General features: G+C 43.1%; 1 protein-coding gene across 2 annotated transcripts in view; it reads left to right on the plus strand.

Moving 5' to 3' along the window:
- Window positions 1-345: 345 nt before the first annotated feature.
- The window catches only part of CSMD1 (CUB and Sushi multiple domains 1), a 956661-nt gene continuing 938910 nt past the window's right edge, over window positions 346-18096 (plus strand). For both annotated transcript variants that reach the window (XM_081856635.1, XM_081856636.1), the window contains exon 1: window positions 346-1788. In XM_081856635.1, coding sequence (XP_081712761.1) covers window positions 1719-1788 — 70 coding nt within the window. In that variant the 5' untranslated portion in view covers window positions 346-1718. The remainder of the gene's footprint in view (window positions 1789-18096) is intronic.

An 18096-nucleotide genomic window follows, 5' to 3' on the forward strand; every position in this document is an offset into this window, starting at 1 on the left:
GGCCAAAGAAGATATGATAGACCTAAGTTCAAGGTTGCCCACTGGCCATAGCTGTCAACGTTTCCCTTTTTTAAAGGGAAATTCCTTTATTCCAAATAGGATTCCTCACAAGAAAAGGGAAAAGTTGACAGCTATGCCACTGGCTCCCAGGTGTCCCTTGCTCTTTTTAAGGGAGGAGGGCACCTTTTATTTAGATTGGATCCAGACCCTTGCAAACGGCCCCTTGGGCGACCCCAGGAGGACATTTCTCCTCAAAGACAACAAGCGAAGCCTGGGTGTGGGCTGCTGCTGCTGTCGCTTAACCGACCAGGGGGAACCATTCCCTGCACTTCCCGCCTTTTACGCTTCACCAGCCGCCTCAAGGCGCCCAACGTGCGCCCTGCGAGGTAGGTCTGGCGGGAAGGCGAGAAGCCAGAGGAACCACGACGGGACGCCAGAGCGCGTTTCGCAGCGCGGCGCGGGATTCCCGAGCGCGTTCCTCGTCCCGCCCCTCAGCCGGCGCGCGCGCGCTTTCTCTCTCTCCAGTTGCCCCCTCAACTGCCCGGTCGTCACCTGTGACTGGAAAAGAAGATTCCCAGCCACCGCCGCCGCCTCCCTCAGCGGGGCGGAGGGGTCTTTCTTTTTTTGAGGGGGGGGGGGTAGAAGAGAAGAGAGAAAACGATTCCCCTCGCTTTCCCGCCTTTCCCACCCCCGTTTCGTGAGGGCTGCGAGAAGGCTGCTGCGGCTGCTTTGCCTTGGGCTTTGGCGGGTGCGCTCGCTCGCTCGCTCCTGCTGCCGCCGCTGCGCCGCTCCAGCCTCCTTCCCCTCTCTGTGGGAAGGGATGGTTGAGTCCAGCAGCAGCAGGAGCGGCGGCGGCGGCGGCGGCGGCAGCAGCAGCAGCTCCTTCTTGCGCTGCTAGCAGCCTGTCAAGCTTGCCGCGCTCTCCCGGCTCGGCTGCGTCCCTCAGCTTCTCCTCCTCGCCGTGACAGGAGCAACCCGCTATTTCCATTTGGTTCTCTCCTCTCCCTCGCGCGCCTTTCTGTTTATTTGCCGCCGCCGCCGCTGCCGTCCGCGTCTCCTCTGGCTTCCCTCCTCACTCGATGCCCGGCCGCGTCTCCTCCTCTCCCACCACCACCGCCGCCGCCGCCGTCGCCGCCACCTCTCCACGGTCGTCGTCGACGTCTCCGCTGTCTTGGGGCAGCTGGTGGTTTTCGCCTCAGGCTCTGGAGAGCCGCTGGCGGAGGAGGCTCTCGCCGCTCCTCTCCCTCAGCCTGGTCTCCCCGCGCGCTCTCCGCCCCGCAGTGGCTCGCCGGCACTTGATGCTATGAGAAGGCGGCGAGCCGAGGCAACCAGCAGTCCTGCAGGAGGCGTCGAATGCTGCGCCGCCGCCGCCGCTGCCACTCGCGGCACCTGGAGCTCCCCTCGCTGCTGCTGCTGCCGCCGCCGCCGACACCACCACCTCCTCCTCCTTCTCCTCCTCCGCCTGGCTTCGCCCTCTGGTGATTCTTTCGCCCCGCGGGCACTTCTGGCGAGGGAGGGAGCCCGCGCTCGCAGCTGAGAGGCGCCGCGGCGAGGGGCTCCGACCGACCGGTCAAGCAGCCAACCAGCCAACCAACCAACCGGCGTTGCAACCCCCCCCTCCACTCCACCCCCCCCCACCCCGGGTCTCAGCCTGCCTCCTCCGAGCTCCCGCTCGCGCCTTTCCCTCTCTCTCTATGTGTGTGGAATAAACTGCAGACATGACTGCGTGGAGGCAATTCGAGGCTCGGCTGCTGGTGCTCTGCGCGGGGCTCGTCGCCGCAGCTCAGGGTAAGCCTTGCTGGTTTCTCCTTCTTTCCGTTACTTGAGGGGGCTTCCTCCTTTTGTGTTTGTGTGTGTGTGTGTGTGGGGGGGGAGATTCTTCTACAGCCGACCCGACTGGAAGGAGGGGGGAAGGGGGTGTCGTGCCTGTGCCAGCTCCCGGCTTTACCTCAGGCGTGTATTCCCCCCCCCCCCCATATATATATATATAGATAGATAGATAGATAGATAGATATAGATAGATATAGATATAGATATAGATATAGATATAGATATAGATATAGATAGATAGATAGATAGATAGATATAGATATACACACACACACACATACACTGGTCAACGGCTCCACGCTCCCCTTGCCGTCGCCGCGCACACCCGGACCGGGGCATGCCTGGCACCTGCTCCCTCCCAGCTCCGCCGCTGGTGGTTCATGAAGGGAGGTTATGTGGGGGTGGGGGTTGTTTTTTGCTGGTGGTTTGTGGGGGGTGCGCTATGGGGCCGCCAGCGAAGGGAGCCTCCCGGGCTGGACGGGGGGGGGGGGCACGGGACCTTGCCCTCTCTCCTCGTCCGCACATGGGTGGTGGTGGCTGGTACTTAACCGAGGGATGCTAAAGATAGCTTGCCTGGGCTGCCAAGTTCCTTCCCGCCTCCGCCTCCTCCCCACCCTCAGACCCTCTCCTCTTCCTCCCCGAGATGGAAGGACGCTCCGCTGCCAGCAAAGGCCAGCTCGGCACCTCGCCCGCCGTTCTGCTGCCCTGCTTCCCCAGAAGGAGGTGGCCGTGTGGTGTTCTCAGCCCTCGCCCACCCCACCCCTGGGATGGCTGAGACCTGTACTTTGTTCCTTGCAAGTTGCAGGGAGGCAGGGGAGGGAAGCAGGCTTTGAGGGGACCCAAGGATGTTGCTGATGATCGGCATAGAAAAAGGTGGCGTGCGCGGGTGCTTATCTTGCCTGTAGTCCCTCTCTTCTCCCCCCCCCCCATCCAGGAATCTCCTTTCACCATTTGCTTGCTTGGTATTCTCTTTCTCCTTGAAACCAAGGTGGGGCAGGATACCGGAGGGTTACACAACTTCTGCCTTGGCCCTAGCCCCACAACTTGCCTAGTTGCCCGTGAGACAACAAGGCCGGCTTTATTTACTTTGCCTCTCATTAGCCCGGGCCTTTTTCGTGTTGGCAAGGTGTGTATGTGTGTGTGTGTGTGTGTGTGTGTGTGTGTGTGTTGTGGCTGCCTCTGGTGACAACACCTGCTTACTTCAAAACCTGTTTCTGTCTTGCTTCTGAAGCTCCCTCTTCCTTCTTCCTCTTCAGGTGTCCTTACAAAAGGTAGGAGGGGGATATAGATAATTTCTTTTGCTATTTTTTTGTATAAAATGAAAAAAAATCCATTCTAGCATAACATATTAAAAACAGCTATTTCTCCCAAATCAACCTCTTCTTTTTTGCTGTCCCGATTTTATAGCAAATTATTGAAAACTCAGAGAGAACAAAAACTTCAAAGTGACTAAAAGTGCTTGTGTTCTGCCTCTCCTGTCTACTTCCTGTGTGAGTGTGTGTTCTGAATTGTGACATGGTGCCACATTGTAAAGTAGTGGGGTCACTTTGCATAAGTGAGCATCCCGTTTAGATTCCCTCCCTCTCTTTTTCTTCCTTCTTCTTTCCCTGAATTACTTTTAATCACTAGGCAGAGGTTAGGGGAAGGGTAAAAGGCAGGTGGCAACATCTCACCTCTGTTTCAATATACTGGGTTGTGCTAAGGCTTGCATAGTTTGGAGCAAGAAGAGCAAGTTGTGTTAATGAATGCACTAAAGCCCCATCACCACCCTGCCTTCAACCCCATCCCTGGAGCTGCCGCAGGTGACAAAGTGATGCCTGGCTCTTTGCTGCCTCTGATCTCATTTTACTCACTTTGAATAAAGAACAGAGGAACAGAAACATCTGACATATTTAGAAATCGTGCTGAAAGGCCAGCCCCTATAAAGACAAGGCTCGCCCTTGGAGCTATTCACACGCCATAGTAGGATTTTGCCCCTTTTCAGTCTACTGCGGCAACAGAGGTCTTTCTGTTTCATTCCATTTCCAAAAGTTGCTATATTTTCATCACACTCTGTCCTCCTCTACCACCCTTAACTCTGTGTCTTCTTAGCTGGGAGACAGCGTTTTCCTTTCCCCTGTGCAGCCCCAATTAGCCAAGGTTTTGCCTTGCCCTGCTACTGCTGCTTAATAATCCTGACACGTGTGTTACATTTCAGCCTTTTGCCTCTGGATTGGGGTTTTTTGAGAAGTTGGATTTGAAAGGAGGACACAAATCCAGATCCTCTGGCAAATTCAGATTCTTTTAGCAGCTGCTAACAGCTGCCTGTGGCCAGGAGCGCTGGAGGAATGGGGGGGGGGGGCATTTGCCAGGAATGGACATACAATTGCAATCAAACGGGCTCATCCTGTGGCATCAAGGCAAATAATATGTTCTTGAGGCTGAGGAGAGGAGAGGGTGGGATAAGTTACAATCAATAGCACTATTGTCTCAGCTACAGCTGAGGACTTAGAGTTCTGACTCACTTATTAAACACACTGTTGCTGGTTCTTGACATTTGCCATTTTAGCATTTTCCTTAAAAAAGAAAAGAAAAGCTGACATTGTGTATGAAATGCTGAGTCTGGTTCATGCTTAGAAAGCACTGCTCAGATGTATTCAGCTAATCCATAAAGTGGGCTTTGGGCAGTACCTTTGGTGATGCAAGAGTTAAGATTAATTTAGCTGTGCGTTATTTTAATATGGGGAGGGGGGGGAATAGGCTGCAATCTTACGTAGCACTGGATCCAGACAACAAGCAGAAGAAGAAAAGAAGAAGAAGAAGAAACAGCAGTGACGTTTGACTCCTTCCCACTGCTACCTTTTACATTCCAAAGCTTTAAAGCACTCGCATCTATATTTAGCATAATGTAAACCTACATTTGGAACGAGGTGTACTGCTTAAAGAGAGAGTGACTGAAAAATAACTATCACCTAGTAACAGATCAGCTTTGGTTTTCTAAGCACATAACATCTTAATTAGCAGTGCCCAGCAACTCTTTATTTTAACTGCCCCATGGAGAGGAATTAATTTGCTTTTTTTATTGACAGAGATTCTATGATGAAGAATCCAAAGTGCTACATTTCCATGGAGAAGTGTGTGTGTGTGTTATATGTAATGTTCTCTTTGTCTTTCCTGACAAAGTATATTTATCACTAACATTCCTGCCACACACACACACTATATGTGTAGGTCAAATCCCATAACCTATTGAACAGTTGCACATAAGTTCCTTCCCAAATAAAATGCTTTTAAAAGGGTTAATAGGTGTACTGCAGACTTGTGGTTCCTTTTCATTTTTCTTTAGCTAAAAATCTATAGAAATCTGTGTTTAGCCTATTGGCTTTCTTCCGGTAACTTTCTTGAAGCCAAAACCAGAATCTAAATGCATATTTACTTGTAAGTAGGTCTTATTGAGCTAGGATAATTTACTTTAAATATGGTTAGGATAGGGCTATAAGCTCTACATATTCGGTTAAAATCGCTCAGGAATGCATCCCTGCTTTCCATGCCAGCAATCCCCATCCATGTGATTTAAAGCATGCATATACCCTCCTTTTTGGCAGGAGGGAAAAAAAATAGGGAGGCCTATATGTTTCCACCGCTGTACTAAAAAGAAAAAGAAAAGAAAAAGTAGAAATCCTCCTCTCTAACCTCACCTCTGTCACAGCAATAAGGTACGCACTACTTGCTAATTATAAGGAACAGAGGGGAATTAAGGTTACATGAGTGCAGCTTTGCTTCCAGTAATTAATAGGGTTCTTGATAGGTACAAGAAGCTGCAAAGAAGCATATAACTTGGAAGCAAGGAGTAAAAGTTGCTTCTTGTGATTTTTAAATGGGATAAAAAGGTGTGCATTTTTGGTTGTTGCTTTGTACTATGTTTCCATTGTTACTGGATTTTTGGAAAGCAAACGTTTCTTGAGAAGGGAGCTACTCTGTGGTGATTTGGGGAATAATTTTTTTTTTCTTATGAAAGGAAGGAAGGGGGGGGAACCACACCTATTTTACATGCTAGAACTTGCCTTTCTCCATCATGGTACTGGGACTGGGAGAAAGCACCCACAGTTAATGCAATGTGGTCCAGTGCTTGGGGAAATATCCAGATTTCCTCTCCTTGATCACATGCACCTTGAAGAATTTTTATTTAATTCAATAGCTTGGCTCAGATCCTCATCAGGTCATATTTTTTTACGTGTTGGGCTGATAAATGAGGCAATTATTATTCCATGTAAATAGATAGTCCAGATAACTCCTCTGACTGAGTAGAAAGGTGTGCCCATTGGGGCTTTGGATTTCTCTCCACCAAACTGCAGGTCATTGTGACATGCCAAGCCGCTTAAGAAAGAATGCCCTCTCATCTTCCTCACTCATCATAGTCATCATTTACCACAACCACACCTCCAAGTAATCCAGCCAATGTCTTGTGCATGGTCTATACTAACATAGAAGGGTGTTGTTTCTTGATGGCTATTTGCTCAGTATTAAATTTAGGAGGTTTGACTTAAGAAGCTGTCCTGCAAACCTAAGGTTATGGCTGGGGTTACGGTGCTTATATAACACTCCAGCCAAACCAAAGTAGTATAGCCACTTAATGAAGATTGTGAACTAATAATATTCACAGGGGTGGGTGGGAAGGTAGGTTTCTTTGATTTAAAAAATAAATAAATGTCTTGGTTTCCTTTTCCTTTTTACAGTTCCCAAGATCTGTAATTGTATTGTATTATTTTATGTACTGTGGCTTGCCATTGTTTTATTGATTATAGTTTAGAAATTATTTATTGTAACTGTTGAGTGGATTTCTGTTTAACTTTTATATATTATTATTATTATTTAATACTATTCTAATGATTGTTGAATGTTACTTTTTTGATGTAGGTTGCCTATTTTAAAGTTATGTTTTATTATAACATTTTTGTATTGCATTAGATTGTTATAAGATGTACATTTTTTGTTTCTTCAGCTTGTAAGCCGCCTTGAATATTGTAAGATAGAAAGACGGTATACAATTTTTTTTAAAAAATGATGATGATAAGATAGTTTTCTTCAGATGAAGAGGGAAATGTAACACCATATGTAGCATTCTGAGGCTTCATTTCATCACTACTTCCAGGACATCTGACCAACTGTTCTGCAAAATGGTTAAGTTCGTTTCTCTAATAATAATAATAATAATAATAATAATAATAATAATAATTTATTTATTTATTTATACCCTGCCCATCTGGCTGAGTTTCCCTAGCCACTCTGGGCGGCTCCCAATCAAGTATTAGTTGTTGCATGCATTTAAAGAGACTCGCTTCAGTCTGTTAAATATATCGCTACTTACGGAAAGACCTTGTAGTAGAAATAAAGTCTTCCAAAGCAGATCATATAATATTGTAGGCACAGAAGGATTAGTTCCGAAAGTCATTTGTTCATGCTGGTAGTCAAGGACCTTAATCCTACTGATAAACATAACTATAATGCTGCTCAGGCAGTGGTTTGTCTGAATGTTAGCAATAGAGATAAAGGTACAACCACCAGGGGTGTTGCGTAGTGCATAACTCTTCTTCTCCCCATCCAACTTTCACAGTGAGACATTGCCTTGTTATTCTCACATGGGCGTGCCCTATGGACCAGGTGCGTAAATCTGCATCTCACACCCTTAGCTGAAAATTCTCCTGCTCCCAGCCCTGCACTGTGTGATCATAAGAGAAAGAGATTATGCCACCTCTTATCTAGCATAGAAATTGCTTTGTAGCCACATTCTCCTAATTCACAATTCATTATCCAGATACCAGCTATTCAGATGTCTCCCTTGTTAAAGTTTGGCCTGTGTATGGAAACATCTTATGGGAAATAAATGTAGTAAGCCTGTCCTGCTCTGCTACCTATCAGAAGCCTTTCCAATGTGAGTGCCACTTAAAAAGAGCTCAGTTTTGTGCTATGGGCATGTCTACACAATAGTCTTAATGGGTTTAGCAGTCATTTCATTTGCTACATACACACAGACAGACATGAAAAACAGGAAGGGGAAATGGAGGAAGGAGTAAACAGGGGAAGAATGTACAGTTGATAGTTAAAGTAGTATAAAACCAATATAAACAACTAGTGTAAAACCAATATAAATTACTAGTGTAGATATATAATGTTGATTACATCATGGTGGTCAAGGTGCCCTTTGGAGGTCATAGTTGGGAGGATTCTTGACCATTTTGTCCAATCCTGTGTTCAGTTCATAATCTGCAATGGAGGATGCAGATACAGTACCCCTTCCTGACGGTTGTCTGGACTCTTTTCCAGTAGTTTCAGCAACACTCACCACATCCTGAGGCAGTCCATTCCACTCCTAACTTTCTCTTAATATTTAGCTGAAATCTGCTTCCTTGCAGTTTTTGCCATTTTTCTAGTCCTGCCTTCTGGAAAAACATAGACAAGAAGTCAGCTCCTTATTGTGTGTGACAGCCCTGTGTGTGTGTGTGTGTGTGTGTGTGTGTGACATTATCATTGCCCCTCTCCTTTTAATATTCTTTTCTCCAAGCTAAACACCCAACTCTCTCAACTGTTCTTCATAGCAGTTGGTTTTCAGATTCCTCACCATTCTGATTGTCCTCCTCTGAACATGCTTCAGTTGGTCAAGGTCCTTCTTAAAGTACCCAGAACTGACCAGCACAGAGTAGAATGAAATGATTACTTATCACAATTTGGACACCATGCACCTATTTATACATCCAAAGACTGCAAGGTTCTTTATAGCCACATTGCACAACTGTTTCATGTTTGGCTTATGATGAATCAATACACCTTTGGCATGTAAGGTGTGTGTGTGGGGGGGTCTCCTCTCCCTTCTATATTTGTGGCATTGATTCTTAGCTCTTAAATGCAGGTACAGATTCATATCTGTTGAATCTCATCTTGTGGGTTTCAATATATCAAGACCATCATGAATCTTTCTGCTACTGCAAGGGATGTGCTCTAGTGGAACATCACTTTTCCCCTCCTCTCCCCAGCAGCTCAGTGTTTCCCCCCAAAAAAAATTAGCTCTGGTGGGCTGGGGCTGGAGTAAATTTTGTGATGGTTTCTTAAGAATAGGAAAGAAATGAGATCTCTGCTAGTAGGAATGAATTCTTCTGGAATTCACTTTCTTGTGCAGACATCTGACTCAGAGCTAGTCAATTTGGTACCCTCTAGATGTGACTGAACTCCAATTTCCTCCTGTTCCAGCCAGCTTGACCAATGGTCAGGGGGTAATGGGAGCTGCAGAGGGGACATCTGGTAGAAACCTCTAAATCTAACTGAACCTGAGAAATGCATAAAAGGATATATAGTAAAAATGTTTCGGATCTGATAAGTGACTTGCCTTCCATACTGTTATTTGAAAAGGTAATTTTAAATCATCACTGCAGTTATTTTCTCTTCCATCTCCCACAGAATATACAAAACAAGCAGATTTTACACATTATTCCTGATGCCAAGTTTCAATGAAAAGCAGGGAAGTGAATATCCTTCTTCAGCTAAGAGTCAGGCTCTGGAACACACATACATGTGTTCCAGCTTATTTTCAAAGAGCAAGTTTTTGTGTACCCTTTGCTTGCTGCTATCACTTTGTCAAAATAATGACTGGAACTACAACAACTTAAGGTTCCCCGCCATGCTTAATGCCTACTCATATATATGGGTGGAAATAGCTTTATGTGTTGTATTCTCATTGCTTCTAGAGTAGTGGTTCCCATACTGTGAGGCTGTTTTCTTAAGTGGGATTCAGATAAGCACAGAGACTATGAGGGAAGAGAGGGAAGCTTCATTTTCTGTCACTGTTTGGTTCTGGAGTTGCCAAAATTGAGATCTACTCTTTAATATATCGGTTCAATACAAAGTAGCTATTCATGCAGTTCAGAGTAGCAGCAGTCTAGGCGGGGAGTGGGGGAGAGAGAAAGAAAATAAGAAGCAAACAAGTTTTATATATATATACAGGTCTTTTTACTTCCTTTTATACATTTTTTTTAAAAAAATAAAAATAAAATAAATCTGTCTTTTCTATGGCACAAATCCATTTAAATGCTCATGAATACAGTAGTGGGGTAGAGCTCCAATCTGAAATACATTTTATTTTATTTTGTACCTGCAGAGGACTCATAACCCAGTTTCAATCAGACTGGACAAATAAGCACTGATCTCTCTTTTTAAAAGAAAAACGTCTTGCTATTTTAATTTTGTTATCTATTTTAATTATAATTTATATGTCTCGTTGGTTTATATTTCAGTATAGTTTTTAGCTGTTTTGTAAGTCGCCTCAGTCTTTGGAGATGATGAATTATAAATACATAAATAAAGTGACCTATTTTTTTCTTGTTTAGCAAGTTCTATAAAATATTTGTTGCAGTGTTTCCAAGAGCAATACCTATATAGACAAATTACAGTGGTGCCCCGCAAGACGAATGCCTCGCAAGACAAAAAACTCGCTAGACGAAAGGGTTTTCCGTTTTTTGAGGTGCTTTGCAAGACGAATTTCCCTATGGGCTTGCTTTGCAAGACGAAAACGTCTTGCGAGTTTGCTTCCCTTTTCATAAAACCGTTAATACCCGGGGAATCTGCGCTCCACAAGACGAAAAAATCGCAAGATGAAGCAACTAGCGGAACGAATTAATTTCGTCTTGCGAGGCACCACTGTACATGAACTATATCTAATGTGATGATTGTGGTGTACTATGGTAACATTTGTGAATTGTCTGCTGGTGCAAATCAAAACAAACAAAAACTGACGTAAGTTCCTATCAGAACATGCAGTATTCCTCTTATTTTCAATGAACACATTTCACAGTATTAACATAGATCCACAATTGTGGCCCTTTGTTAAGAGCAAGACAGCTGAATCTCATTCTTCTATTATGACAATTGGGAATTGTAGGTTCTACAACAGGTTTCCTCAACCTCGGCCCTTCATCTGTTTTTGGCCTATAACTTCCATGATCCCTAGCTAGCAGGACCAATGGTCAGGGATGATGGGAATTGTAGTCTCAAAACATCTGGAGAATTGAGGTTGAGAAAGCCTGTTCTACAGCTTATGGTTTAAAAAAAAGTTCTGTTGACATTCAAAATCTGGCAATATAGGAGAGGTACGTCTTAGGATGCCCCATGCAAAATTTGGAGTGGCTTGTTTTGAATGACAAATCTATGAATAATTTTAGGTAGTTAGCAGGTGTTGTGCATTTTCCTTCCATAGCCTTTGTTGGGGTGGTTTTGGGGAAAATAGGCATCTGGGCTGCATATGTTGAGAAAGTGTTGCATTAGGTCAAGGGGCACACCTAGTATGTGCCATACTCATGCTTTTTGTAATATGTTTGTAGCTTTGTGCAATTTAAAAAGTGTTTATCTTTCAAGTATGTCAATAGGTAAGAAGTTATGTTAGGGAGAAGAAATCATAGAAGATGAGTAGAAAACAGTTTGAGGGAAATGAGTGGAGTGGAAAATATATCAGATGGGCAGTTCGGGGATTTCAGAGAAAAGTGAGGGTTTGAGATTCAAGGGACTTTTACGTATATTTGCTGGATTTCCTCCCCACCCCCATAGGAACTGGAATGTCAGAGCTTGTGTGAGCATGAAAAACCCTTAACACAACATGTTAAACCCAAAAAGTTATTTGTTGAATCTTAGAACAGTAGCTCATCACTTGTTAACTGGATCGCATATTTATTTTATTTTTTGAATTTATATACCACCTTATACCCAGGGGTCTCAGGGCATTTCACAAAAATGCATTTTGAGATCATTTGAAACTGGAAGGCATATATATATATTTCAGGAGGAGAACTAGGTTTAATTTGTCTCATATTTATGTTTATAATGATAAGTAAAAGTCTCTTGACTAATGAGAATGTTGCTAATGATTTGTTTTCAAGGACACAGCTGCACAAAAATCACAAATTCTTGCAACGGCAGGAATACTCTAATTGGAGGTATAATCATTAAATGTGATTTCCTACAGTCCTTCAGTTACCATACAATTTCTGCCATCTGTCTTTGTTTAAAGCTAGGTAGCTACTTTGTGCACCTTTACCTTCATAGGCAAATATTTCCTAAATTAGGAAGCAATAAAATATGCAGCATGATCCCTACACCAGTGAAAATACATAATGTACCAATCCCAACAAGACTGGGATTCAGTGCCACAAAATAATTATGTCTCATTATATTAAGTCAAGCTAGTATGTTATGGATAATATTACAAGCTTATATGTAGCATGAGAAGTTGAGGAGAGTGATCATGGTTTATAACTTCATTTTAGCTTGGTTGTGAATTAAAAGGACCCTACTCCTGCACTAATTAATTTGAATAGCTATACAGTGGCCACCAAACTGAGCTTCCACCAGATCCGAAAGGCAAGGGAAGGCAGGGAGGAAGTGTTTCATTATTGTGATGCTACCACAGAGATGCTTTATATGTCACAAACCTACCAATTCAGAAAAGAATGAGAGTCCCCTCAACAGCAATGTCGGCAGGTTTCCCTGAAAATTAATAGAAAAGCATAAAGCTGAATATAACAATGGGAAATTCTAGTGTACATGAACTATCAATAACAAATCATGGCTTGAGTTGAATCTGGAAGCAACTTTAAATGTTACTGCCATTTCATAGAAAATATCTGTGAAGTCACCATCTACTCAGTTACAACTTAACAGCTGTTTTGAATTGAAAATATGCTAATACAACCATTGTGATTTTTCTTTGAACATATGGATATTGTGGTAATGTTCCGAAGAGCCGTGGGAGATGGTGAAGGGGGTCATTTCAACCTAATTTGTAATCATAACAACATTAATAGTGCAATCCTATTCAAGTCTTGTCCAAATGGAATATTGTAGACACTTAACTGGGAACACATCCCATTGAAATTAGTAGTACTGATTTCTGAGTATATATGCATGGAATAGTGGGATTGTGCACACAGCCTAGTGTAACACATTAGAATTGCTGACTGGTAGAGATGCTTGTAATTCATAACATGAGGGAAGGGATAAGGGGCTACTACAGTTGTGGCATTGCAAAGTATCTACTGCCACTCCCCTTTTGCTTTTGCGTCAGATTCAGTTGGGGAATCTTATGTGTTGACCTACTTTTCTCCAGAACTTGCAAGTGGAAGTCAAAACATATTCTATTTGGGAGCTTGGATATTTTGTAAAACTACCCTTATACTGGCTTACTATTATAATTTTTTTATTGAGAGCTGTGTGTGAATCTAAAAATAAATGCATGTTTCCACCATTTTCTCCAGCAGTTGTTAAAATAAGGGTAAATATACATGTTCAAAGGCCTAAACTGGTGAACTTCGCAATTAGGAAGCAGCCAACTTTTATTATGTTCTCATCACACACACATTGGGCTGAATCCAACAGCACCCTTTCATTCATGGAATGGGATTGGATTCAGCAGAGGTTATTTTGGCAATTTCCCATAAAACGTACTAAGTCCTGCACACTATTGGATGGCCCCAAATCCTCCTGTGTTGATTTGGGTGGCCTCAGAGGGTCAGAGGATAAGATGAATTGGTTTCTTCCTTCATGAGCAGGAGCCTTTGCTGGGTCAAAGCCCCTTTTCATGAATGGAAGGGCATAATTAAATCTAGCTCATTGATCCAATATAGGCATTTGGTTTGAGTGTATGGAGTAGGAATATCATAACATTACTGGATATTTGACAAATCTCTAGTACTACTCAGCAACTATAAGGATTCCACAGTGATCATCTCTATCTGTGTTTTTGTTGTTTGGAAAATGAAATAAACTTTAGTGCATTTATATTTCCAACACTGAACTATGTGGTGCTAGTCTATTAGGGCAGTTGAAAAGATATAAGGGTGGAGCTTAGCAAAACAGCTTCGCTGTGAAATATGTTAGATGATGAAGGCAGGAGCTACTGTTCCATCTACAGCTGTACTCTGTATGGAGGGAGACCAACAGTTTTAGTGGGGAGGATATATATGATATTCCCTTTAATACTACTAGACTTTTGCAAATGCTGCTATGCCATTATGCCAAATGTGCAAGTTTTCCCCAGATTCTTAATATTCCTTTCCCATTCCTCAGGTGGGCGTATCATCTGATGATCAGCAACAGCCCCTCACTGTGTGTGAAGTGCACACAACATTGGTTGCCACTTCTCAGCTGAAAGAGAGCAGCATACTATTAATTAGTTGGAACTGTGAAGCCTTAGAGAGAGAACAATGATGATATACTAGGCTTCAAAATGTTTTAAACTGGGGATCAGAAAATTCAGCCTACAGGGATCAAAACTGGCCTCTTACACAATAGTAGCCGGCTGCCCCACTTCAAGTTGCTATGTCAGTTTTCTGGGGAAAGTGATAACTATGACTGTGTGATCTGCTGACAATATACTCTGGGAATAGAATGATGTGCCATCTTTAATCCTCTCTTCTAGCAGCTATCCTGCACACCTTGCTACGAAATTACACATGCAAAAACTGAGATATGATTGAAATATTTTCTGGGCCCTTTACACAGCAGATGTGAATGTAATCTGCGTGCCTGTTTTTAAATAAATCCATGTTAGGCAGTACTCACAGCTAGGCACAATGTTCATTTTGGAACCGTGCTATGCAAATTGGATTTCCTGGCGGTGGAGGTTTAAATACAGAGAACCTAATCCAAAGTCCACAGAACCCAACAGAAATATTCTTCTTGCCTTTAATGGGTTTCAGGCCCTTTATTGCATCCACTTATCCAAGTAGAAAAATATAAGTCTAAATGTATGCTCAAGCCAAACACTGATGCTAACAGCATATCAAATTAATATTTGATGCTATGGAAATGGACAGAAAACGTCCTGCACATCATAGACGTACTGTATTAGGAAGCTGTTGACCAACTTGAAATGTATCATTTGCTCTCTGTGGTGTTCACTGGCATTTGATTTGTTTGCTTTTGAAGAGAGATTAACCTTTAATTGCTTTCTTTAGTAACATTTAGTAAAAAAACACGCACAACAACTGATAGAATGGAGATGATCTCTGCAAACAGGGAAGATTTCCTCAACTCAGGTTGCCATAGCAATTGAATTTCTCCCCCCCCCCACCACAACTGTTAAGAGATGTGAATCTTCCGTTCCCTTATCTTAAGCAAGACCAAACTGAACATTTTTGCATTTTAAAATGATTCAAAACGAACACGAAACAAGGTGTTGTTCACATATGGCCCTTATGGAAGTAGCATCATGTGGCATTCAGTATGAATTGCTTAACAATAAGTTTCTCATTCAAAGTCAAAGCAACTCTCTATCCTTGGTCCCCCCCCCCACCACCAATTTGGCAGGTGGGAACTATTCTTAACATCTACCTATCTGACTCCATCGCTAGAGTTTTAATCCTGTACATACTAACTTGGACTCAGTGGAACTTACTTCTGACTAGGCAAAGATTCCCTCCTTGCTGTTTGGCATCATTTACCAAAGGATGCTGCACTTGAATTATTTTATTAATGATATTGTTTGAGGCTCAATTTCTCAATGTTTTGTTAAAGGCTGTGTGTGCAGTTTTACATTTAAATACTGTTGTACTAAAAAAAGGGGGGGGGGAATAAGAATAATGGCACTAATCATAAGTAATAGTTACCATAGAACTGACAGGCAAACTTACAAGTATAATTTTGATCTCCATGACAATATTTTATCTTGCTACTTTATGTTTTAAGGGAATTACACTACAGAAGGATTACAGAACAAAGGGGAGCTAATCATTTTATTTCTTCTACAGCTCCACTTACAAAATTACTTCAGTGAAATGTTATTGTCAGAAGAAAATAGAAAAGGCTACCTTGCCTGGATATTTAAATAACTGTGTGAAGTGCTTCATACCTGAGGCAAGAGGTGTGTGAGCCAAGTGAACTTTCCAAATTTCTGCTAAGTACAGATATACATTATAGTTGCTTCAAAATTATTTGGGTGGAGACTTTAAAGTGGCTTATCAAGAAAAATTGTTGTTTCGTACGCATGATTTATAGGTTAGTATTGAAAAGCCGAAATGATGTAAGGCAAAAAGAGAAATAGGAGTTTTCCTACATGTTCAGAATCACATCATCTTGGAGTACCAAAGCTGTAGTGTCAGTCATAGAGGTGTTTTGATGAATCAGCATTTTCCCTGGATCCTTCAAATAAACAACAGATGTCAGACCTTCATATTCTTTCAAAGAACAACTCTTTCCATTTTGCAGGTAGGAAAGTCCAGCTGAGAGCCAGCGACTTATTCAAGACCAATCAGGGAATTTCAGATTTAGGAAAAACCTTGTCTAAACATGCATGCACTCCTCATGTGCAACACACTTCCTTCCATGCGCCAGCGTATTTTGAGTGAACCCCCACTCTAATGTAATCCATCCCATTCATTCATCTTTGCATATGTATGCCACTTCCCACACAAGAATGTGCCCAAAGTGGCTCACAACACAAGTCACAAATACATGTCACTATTTCACTGCTGGCTTTCATGATCTTTACTTTTGCTAGACCAAAGAATTCACACAGCCTGTGATTAACAGAGCAATTGCCACACGGTCTATATTAACATTGGAGTGAAAGGTGTTATTGTGTATCAGTGCATACTCTGAAGAGGGGCATCAATCAATGCAATCAAAGCCCAAAGGTCAGGAAATGCAGTCCAAGGTCAATCCAAGTCTAAAGTCTAGCAGTCAGGATACAGTCCAGAATCAAACCTGAAGCACATTCCCACAGAGGTCCAAGAGCATCCAAGCCAAGGATAACACAAGCAGTTAAAGCAGAAAGAGCACCTCAGCTCATAGCTGTCAACGTTTCCCTTTTTTTTAAAAAAGGGAAATCCCATTATTGTGAATAGGATTCCTTGCAAGAAAAGGGAAAAGTTGACAGCTATGCCTCAGCTCTGCTTCCCTTTTGTACTTTGCATGCTGATTGTGGCACCTGGGCTTGATGAGGCATGTGACCCGCCCCTGAGCCAAGACATCTGAGTAATCACATACCTCTTCCCAAGACTAGCAAGCTCATCTTAGCCAGCTAGGGAGATGACCTGTGGGCCCTTGCCTGCCTTAGCCTCCTAGAGCACCCTCCTTAGCCTCCTAGAGCACCCCATGGACCAGAGCACGCCAGGCACTCCTGTCTTCCACTGCCTCCCGTAGTTTGATCAAACTCTTCGTAGCTTCGAGAACATTGTCCAACCATCTCGTCCTCTGTGGTCCCCTTCTCCTTGTGCCCTCAATTTTCCCAACATCAGGGTCTTTTCCAGGGAATCTTCTCTTCTCATGAGGTGGCCAAAGTATTGGAGCCTCAGCTTCACGATCTGTCCTTCCAGTGAGCACTCAGGGCTGATTTCCTTAAGAAATGGATAGGTTTGATCTTCTTGCAGTCCATGGGACTCTCAAGAGTCTCCTCTAGCACCATAATTCAAAGCATCGATTCTAAGTACATCTGGCCAATTAGACAAAGAGAGTGCTAGAATGAAACACCCATTACCTAGGAACATAGGAAGCTGTCTTATATTGAGTTGGATCCATTGGTTCATCTAGCTCTCCAGGATTTCAGACAAAGTACTCCAGTCCTACTTGGAGATGATGATGATGATAATGATAATTATTTATTATTTATACCCCGCCCATCTGGCTGGGTTTCCCCAGCCAGTCTGGGCGGCTTCCAACAGAACACTAAAATACAATATGATGCCGGGTTTGAACTTGGAACCTTCTGCATGCAAAGCAGATGTCATATCGCTGAGCCATGGCTCTTCCCCCAGAGTCTTAGTTTGCTTTAAAGCATTTTCTGCTAGGTGGGGAAGTGATTGGTTCCCTATAGAAGAAAACACAGCTATCCTGGATTTTAGTGTATCTGTCATTGGGGAGTAGGCCTAATGCCAAAGCAAAAGACCAGAGCTCACATTTTAAATTCAGGTTTTATTTCATTAAAAATGTGATTTTATTCTCAGTATGTAAATATTTCAAAAATTACTCTTGTTAATGGCAATGTAGATAAGGTCCATCTTTATTTGCCCATATTGCAGGGGGGAAGACTCTGCCTAAGAGACAGTGTGTTGTACCAGCCCTGCAAAGTAGCCCAGAGTTGTTATATTCATTTTGCTGAAGGGAGTAGGGAGGTATTGTAAGAAAACCCTGGTGTCTGTTTCAGTGTTGTTACCCTGATATTTTGTGTGTGGTGTTGGCAGAAAGTAGGGGCGGGATGGGGTTAGAGGGAAATGCAATGAAGAGGGGGCCGAGAAGCTGATTGTAGCAGCA

This window comes from Podarcis erhardii, assembly GCF_964252035.2.
Source record: "Podarcis erhardii genome assembly, chromosome: 3".
Taxonomy (NCBI): Eukaryota; Metazoa; Chordata; class Lepidosauria; order Squamata; family Lacertidae; genus Podarcis; species Podarcis erhardii.